The sequence below is a fragment of the Brassica rapa genome, chromosome A03 (genome assembly GCF_000309985.2).
Source record: "Brassica rapa cultivar Chiifu-401-42 chromosome A03, CAAS_Brap_v3.01, whole genome shotgun sequence".
In the NCBI taxonomy this organism is placed as follows: Eukaryota; Viridiplantae; Streptophyta; class Magnoliopsida; order Brassicales; family Brassicaceae; genus Brassica; species Brassica rapa.
The window spans coordinates 30,928,711-30,937,534 of NC_024797.2; the positions used below are offsets into that span (position 1 = coordinate 30,928,711).

At 33.2% G+C, this 8,824-nt stretch overlaps 1 protein-coding gene across 1 annotated transcript; it reads right to left on the bottom strand.

The window, feature by feature from the left end:
* Positions 1–2,393: 2,393 nt before the first annotated feature.
* LOC103862310 (pollen-specific leucine-rich repeat extensin-like protein 4) lies at positions 2,394–7,143 on the bottom strand. Its single transcript, XM_009140006.3, has one exon. It carries the CDS (start codon positions 5,799–5,801, stop codon positions 3,390–3,392), a length of 2,412 nt encoding a protein of 803 aa, XP_009138254.2. The 5' UTR covers positions 5,802–7,143; the 3' UTR covers positions 2,394–3,389.
* Between the last annotated feature and the right edge of the window lie 1,681 nt (positions 7,144–8,824).

Here is an 8,824-nt window from a genome sequence, read left to right on the forward strand (position 1 = left end):
CTCAATGATTTAGAGCTTGGGAGAGGAGATGCAACGTACGTAATGCAATTGTCTTTCTTATCTTATTCTCTTGCTGCGCACATTTTTTAGCAGATACAATAATTTATTAAAAGAAATATTCGGTTAAGAGTTGACCACGCTTGATCGATTTACTAACGTATCAGATCGAACTATTTATTTTGGACATTGCCTCGTTATTTGTAGATGTGCCATTGTATCAGACACTATATGGATCTTGAGAAACACACTGTGATTTGCTCGTGATTAATTACCAATCGCCAAGTTCATATCTATACAAAGCTCATAAGATAACATATAAGTTTTAACAACTAGACATACACTCAGTCATCTCTTTATAAAGTATAATCCTTCCGTTTCATTAAAATATAAGTTTTAGAAAAAAAAATTGTTTTATAAAAAAAATTGTTTTTTTATGTTTTCTATACAAAAATTGTAATTTCAACAAAACTAATCGAATTTATTGAAACCTATTGGTTAAAAAGCATTGAAATATGATAATTTTTTAAAAAATGTATTATTAAAGTGTTTAATATGTGTGAAAACACTAAAATATATATATCTTTAAGAAATGGAGAGAATACAAAATATAGAAAGTACAAATATACTAGTATGATATATTGAGAGACATGCAATTACAAGTCACGCAACACAAACATCTCACATTAAATTAGTTGGCTGACAATTAAACAAACTCTCCTGTCGTAATCAATTAAAAATTCTTTTTCATATTTCCTGAGAATAATTGTTGAAATTAAGACACGAAGCCACATTAAGTGTACAATTAAAGGATAAAGTGTTGCGAGTAAATTCCTGAGCTAATTAGGTCAGAATGTAAATGGTAGATTGAGTATTCTGATCAAGCCTTAACCTATTTGATTATTTCTAAACAGAATGGTTAGTTTCTAAAGCATTTTCAAGGGAGTTTTTCACCAAAAACTCTTAATGAAGTATTATATTAATATTTATTTCAGATATTAAAGATTATACTAATATTTTATTAGTGAACTTAAAACAATGGGCAAATTCACACAAAATTTTTCAAATAATAAGTTAGTGTATTATAAATAAATCTGAAGACTTCTAATGTGAATATTTCATGAGAGTTTCTTAATTTGCAAAAAAAAAAAGACACAAAAATAATATCTAATTGATTGAATTTCTCAGATAATAGAGAAATACATTCAAAATTATCTCATTCACACAGTGCAGAAAATTTGAGAAACTAAAGGTCTCACTGGTTTTTCCACTACCACCTGCAAACACAGCTTTTGCGGTAGATAGTGGTTCGAAACAATCATACAAACTGCTACAAATCGCTTTAAACCGCTCTGAACCTCTTAAAATCAAAAGCTGGTTCCATCTAGCGTTTACGGTTGCGAGCGGTTGCGGATAGATAAATAAATATATAATATTTTTCAAAAATATTTTAAAATTTTAAGTTAAAAACTTAAAACGGAAATATTGTAAATAAAAATATATACATATTTTATATATTAATTTAAATTCACAAACATTATCATAATTTGTTTTATAAAAAAATTAAACTAACTATTCATTAAAATTCAAAAAAAATTAATATACATACATATATAAAGATATAGACATATATAAAACAAAACCAAATATTCTTTTAAAAGTTTTAATATAAATCTTCAAAATATTTTTATTAAAATTATAACTTTCAAACTAATTTAAAATTTTTAATAAATAAACATAATATTATTATTAATCATATTATATTGATAATTATTATATTTTATTACAATAGTATGTTTTAATATTTTTATAATGTTATAATATGTTATTATTGGTAATTTAATATCAAACCGCTACAATTCTTATAATCAACCAGTCACAATATCCCGCAAACGCAACAATTTTCAAATGTTATGTGAGTCATACAAAACGCTTAATAACGCTTGAAACCGCAACACCCGCATCCGTAAACTCCTGTAACCTCTGCGTTTGAACCAGTTGAGCCCTAAATCATTTAAACAATAGTGTTTTTTGTAAGTTGAGATATTTATATGAGATTCTTACATTGAAGGTGTTCTTATCATATAATGTATAAAATATATTGTATTATGTTATTCTTATAATGCAATTAAGGATAACTGACTAACGTAATAATGTAATACTATAGATAAATAGTGATGTGGACCCGAAGCCATCAATATCTGCAATTACACATGAAGCAGGGTACTGAACATGGACGCGACATAGGGCAGATACGGTTTGACATAAAGACAAGAAACGCTACTATCCATGATGGTCTTTTAAATTGTCACATTTTCTTAGCAAAGCCAATTATTACGAGCTTTTTTCTTCGTTCGAAGGTTATTTCTGATGATATGATTAATTGTAGAAAGAAATGGCTTCTCAGTTCCCATTAATGTATAAACTTTAAGGAGTTGCAGAATCCAGTGATAATTTACAGTTCAAGTATAAATGACAAATATGGATCACGTTGAAAAGGTTCCAACAAGCGCAAAAAATAAAACAAAGTAATAACATATAGTATAAGATCCCTCAACTATTTTCTTTCCCTGCTTCAGAGTAGATCTGATCCAAGTTTTGAAGTAGGTCCAAAAAAAAAAAGAGAAACCGAGCTAGGACTTATCCGTGAGAAGGACAAACGATATTATCAACAGGAAAGTGAAAAGTGAAAAACAGAAACAAGATGACTTCATGCATACCGACGTAGATATCACCTTATGTGATAGTTATTGAAGTCCTTCATGTACCTTACTAATTTGAGATGGCTATGGTTTGGTCAGAGCGAAGAATATAAAGAGCTCGCTATCTCTTGTTCTTGATAGGCGAGGTTTTCGGAATATTATCGTTGGAACTCACACAGAAACTTCCTTGAGGTTAACTATATATGTTTCAAACACAGCCAATATACTTGCCCTGTAGACATGCGTATTCAAAGTTAAAGTGGATACATTCACTCTAGGTACAACTAATTTGAGGCAAAAGAAAAAACAAAACCAATGTGTTGAGGTTTTTAATTCCAAGTACCACAAATTGGATTAAGCTTGTATATACGTTGAGTACTCTTATTCACAAGTGTAGGATTACGCTTATTGCTTCGTAGCAAATCTTAGATGATAGAGTTTACCAATCATGTATAAAACACTAATTAGTTGAAAGAAGAGAGTGAAAACATTTATATTTGCTTAGAAGTTTAAAATCTTTATCTACCATCAGAAGTTGTCATTGTACAAATTTATCCGACATCTGGTACCGTAACAAGTTGGTTTCGCTTATCATACATTAATTGTCTTCTTCTTTCGTTTTACAAATTTAGTTCAAGAAGATACAATTTGCTTTTTATATATAGTCGGTTCTTCTCTCGTTGATGGATATTAGTAGCCAGGGAACATTGGAGGTGGTGGCGATGCGTATTGGTGGCCGACGAAAGGTGGTAGGATGAACTCATCACTTGGGGCTGGTTCATGTGCCAGCGGCACCTCTTTCTTTTCCACCGGTGGCGGTGGCGGTGGCGAGTTAACCGGGGGAGGTGGTGGCGAGTGAACAGGTGGAGGTGGCGAATGGACTGGTGGCGGCGGGGAATGTACCGGTGGGGGTGGTGGTGAAAAGACAGGTGGTGGAGGAGAGTAGACAGGCGGAGGTGGTGGGGAGTGGACTGGCGGTGGAGGAGAGTGGACAGGAGGTGGCGGAGAGTGAACCGGTGGTGGTGGAGAGTGGACTGGGGGAGGAGGAGGTGGCGGGGAGTGAACCGGTGGAGGAGGTGGTGGTGGAGAGTGAACCGGTGGTGGTGGAGAGTGAACTGGTGGAGGTGGTGGTGGTGGTGGTGGAGAGTGAACCGGTGGTGGTGGAGAGTGAACTGGTGGAGGAGGTGGTGGCGGAGAGTGGACCGGTGGTGGTGGGGAATGGACTGGTGGTGGTGGAGAGTGGACCGGCGGTGGAGGAGAGTGAACCGGGGGTGGAGGAGAGTGGACCGGTGGTGGTGGAGAGTGGACTGGCGGTGGGGGAGAGTGTACCGGCGGTGGAGGAGAGTGAACCGGTGGTGGTGGAGAGTGGACTGGGGGTGGCGGAGAATGAACCGGCGGTGGTGGTGAGTTAACCGGTGGTGGCGGAGAGTGAACTGGTGGTGGTGGAGAGTAAACTGGTGGAGGAGGTGAAGGAAGAGGAGGAGAAAGAAGTGGTGGAGAGCTTACCGGAGTTGGTGGAGGAGAGAAAACCACTGGAGGTTGGGATTCATGAGGTGGAGGAGGACTGCGTCGGTTACCCACTGGAGATTGATCGTAAGGATCATCCGGTTGGGGTGACTTTTTTGGTGGTTGTGGTTCATGAACCGGTCGAGTTGGAACTGGAGATGGTTTGTGAACAGGTGTAGTTGGAACTGGCGATGGTTTGTGAACAGGCGTAGTTGGAACTGGCGATGGCTTGTGAACCGGCGATGGTTTGTGAACAGGCGTAGTTGGAACTGGCGATGGTTTGTGAACAGGCGTAGTTGGAACTGGCGATGGCTTGTGAACCAGCGATGGTCTCGACGGAGTAGAGGAGCCGCCACCAGCGCATTTGTCCTTGCTACAGTCAACCGGACGGCTGATCACTACTGCACATTCCTGGGCGGACCGTTGGTCTGGTCGATGAGGTAAGCAATTACGTACGTCGTCCAATTCAATCTCCTTCCGACCACCACCTGGAACACACGAACCACCTTGTCCATTGAAGTAATTGTAGGAGTAAGTGAAGTTCACCAAATTAGGCAACTTGCAAATGTTATCCGCTACTAATCCGGTCAGTTTATTCTCGGAGATATCGAATTCCTCCACACCCGTTAACCCGACAAAACTTGTCGGGAGACGACCAATGAACGTGTTCTTGCTTGCATCGAAAAGCGTCACATTCGACAGCTTTCCGATTTCAGACGGGAAACAACCGCCCAACTTGTTATCCATAAAGACAACTTCATTGAGATTCTTCATGTTTCCGATACTTTTAGGAATACATCCGGTGAATTTATTGTTTGCAAAACTCACAACCGTGGCTGGAGATTCTCCTAGAGATTCAGGAATCGTCGAGGTGAATCTATTGTTGTTCAAGAAAATAGCGTCTAGCTCTTTCTTGAACAGCTCCGAAGGGACTTGACCTTCAAAATCATTGAACCTAAGGTCGATGAATTTAACATCAGGCCATGCGAGGACGACTTCAGGGAAAGGTCCAACAAAACGGTTATTACTGACATCAAATTCATGCATCAGCTTCAGCTTCTCAAAGCTCTTAGGGATGATACCACAAAACCTGTTAGAATTCAAATGGAACAAAGCAACATCTGTCATCAAACCAAGCTCAGCAGGCAAATGCCCTGCGATATCCGCGCCATTAAGGTCAACACCAGCTACTACGGTGACATCAGGATCATCAAGAGCCGGTGCACAAACCACACCGTTGTAGCCACATACGTGAGGTCCATGCCAGTTTCCTGTTGTGTTAAACGGATCCGAAAAAAATGCCTTTTTCCAAGTTTGAAGAGCTATGTAAGCTCTTTTAAGCCTTGTGTTTGCAAATGTAGCCTTGAGGTCAACCTCGTATTCAATGTCATCAGGAAGTTCACCGTTTGCTGGTAATGTCAAGAGCTGTCGCTGCACGATGAAGGCAGCTTCTGTATCGGTCAGGGCAAATGCGACAAAAGAGGAGGACAAGAGGAAGAAGAACAAGAGGAAGATGCAACACACAAAGGAAGGAGGTTTAGCCATGGCTAAAACAGAAACCTTGGAAAAGGCCCAAGGCTGTTTATAGATGGGCATGAGAGGGTTAAAGGAGGATAGAGATGTGTGTTATTAATAACCCAATGTTGCAAGCACCAACGGTTTTTCTTAACATTCTTTGTCTATATTTAGGGGACACTCGTTTGTTTTTGAGGATTTTGCTTCATATCCGGAGGATATCAATAATAGAAATTGTGGTTAAAGAAAGGAAAACAAGTAACCTAAGCAAAATCTTGTTGTCAACCAAAAAGAAGCTAAGCAGAATATCTAAAATGTCGATGTATCAAAACCCGTCAATGTTATAGGAGACAGCCTTGAAAACGAGTGGTGGTTGGTTCATTAGCGAACATCCCGGAACAACGCAAATCATTTTTTTCTCTCACTACTTTACGTGTGACACTAGATACGACCCCTAAAGGATCACAACTATTATATGCTATAACGCTGTGAAAACTCAGCAGATTTAGGAATCAGAAACCAACACTGGTGAATCCATTGTTTCTCAAGATCCTCAAAAGACTTCATATCACTAAAGGTCTAAAACAAGATTTTTTTTAACAACCCCTGAAACAATATATATATATATATATTTTTTTTTCCAGAAGATCTTAAAAATTTTCCTTGTTACAATGTCTCCTTTAACTATTGGGATTATTGCCAAGCATGGTACAATTCCTTTTTGATCCAATCTCCTAAACACAAACACACGTAGTTGATCAATTTTTTACACCATCTGTAACTTATCCAAATCTCCTTATTGGTTCATACCATGGTAGAACTACTTTGGTTCTGTCACAGAAATATTTAAACCTAATATCCAAAAATTATTCCATATCTTCAAGACAAATTTCATTCCATCTGAAGAAGAAAAGAAATTTTTCCCGCTAGCCCTCTTCCACTATATATACATATATATTTCTCATTCAAAGATCATTTTTGTAAGGTGAATGCGAAAGAACGTATCATATTTTCTCATTTTCCTTTGCTTACATTTTCATCGATTAAAAAAACGGATTTACTATCAACTATTGCATCTCACCGTAAAAAAATATTTAGTTTCACACGCTGTTAAATGTGAACATGTTTCTTGCGTAAATCCTACGATATATTAATTGAGAAGTCATTTTAGTGACTTTTTCTTACGTGTAGATCATAGATGAACTCTTACAAAATTGTTATAATTTGAATGGTCGATGATTTTTAATTTTTATTTATTTATTTAGATCTTAAAAAAGGTAAGTCTATAACCAATTAATATCACTTGCCAAAGAATTTACATAATATTACAAATAATGTTTATGGTAACTAATTGTTTAAACTAGGTGACTTTCCCGTGCTCATGCACGGACATAAATATTTATAAAATAAATATAATATAATAATTAATTGATATTTATTTTTAATTTTAATTAATTTATAATTTGTATGTATAATTTATATTAATTATATCATATTACTTTAATTAAATATTTATATCTAATCGGTTTTGTTATTTTTATGGTCAATTTAGTAGTCATTTGGACATATTGGATTCTGTCTATTTATTTGAATTCAACTATAATATTTATTTTTTGTAAATATATTAATTTTTGATTAATTTTCTTATTTGCATTTTAGGTTGGTTGTTGTCTCAAATGCATAGGTATATTTTAGTAAGATTATGCATAATATAAGATATATTGTGATTAGAATGAAATAAAAAATAAACTAAAATGTCTGATTACAAATTACATAAATTAATATAATGATAATATTCTAAATTCTCATGCATATATATAAATTTTATAAAATATCTCAATTGTAACAGTGAGTTAATATTTTATTTTTCATTTGTAAAATGTTTTAAGTCATCATATAATTTAAATAAATGCAATAAATAAATTATTATTATATAAACAAAATAAATAAATTATTATTATATAAACAAATAAATAAATTATACATTCTTATTGTAGTTACATCTATGATTTTATATATAAGTTGGATTAGTTGCTAATAAATTATACATTCTTATTGTAGTTACATCTATGATTTTAGATATAAGTTTGATTAGTTGCTAATATGTTCATTTGTTAATATGTTTATTGCTAAAATTTATTTTTAGTTTTTCCAATATCTCTTAAAATATGCAGTAAAAATGTGATTGTATTTTATAAATTATATTATATAAGTAAAATATAATTTATTTATTTTTCTGTAATTTTAAGATATTATAGTAAACTAAATATATGAAAAAACAAAAAAAAACATTTCAATAATAATAATAATAAATTATTTTTTTGTCAATTAAACCTATATACCTTTATGTTACTTAATTATTTTGTGTAATCATCTAAGAAAATATATAGATATATAAAAAAAAATTCAATTACTTTGAAAATATATATTTGTATTGTGTAAAATTATGTTTTAAAAGAAAAATATTCATTTTTCTAATATCAAGATCATTTGTGTGAACTTTTGTTTTTATGAAATCACATTATATATTTTTTTTTGAAACACTAAATCACATTATATATAAATATATTTTTTTCATCTAAGAAGATATAGATAAAAAAAGTATGTTATTACTTCAAAAGTATATTTTTTGTTACTTAAAGATATCTTTTAAATGAAATATTACTATTTTGTGAACTTTCTTTTTTTTTATGAAATCATATTATATTTATTTCGTTTTAAAATTATTTTTTAAACTTTATAAATGTTTCCTTTTTATTTATATTGTTATTTAGAAAATTTTAAAAAGTAAATAATAATATTTAAATGTACTTTTTTATTTCATTAAGGGTATCATTGTAATCAACCATCGTGAGCGTTAATGTGAACGCGACACCTAGGAAAGTGACTTCTCAAATAATATTATAGAGATTATAGAAAGAGAAATAAATTCATCATTTTTATATTTATAAAATACACAAAATAAAAAACGAAAAACAGTTTATATAAATCAATATAAATCATTTATAAGAACATTTATCAAATTATTTATCTTTGCTTATTGTATATTTTAAATTATTATAAGAGTTTATATGTCATCTATGAGAGCTTATAAATTAATTTAT

Bases quoted from the DNA above. Each gene is read 5' to 3' on its own strand.
- LOC103862310 (XM_009140006.3), bottom strand. From the start codon at position 5,801: ATGCCCATCTATAAACAGCCTTGGGCCTTTTCCAAGGTTTCTGTTTTA.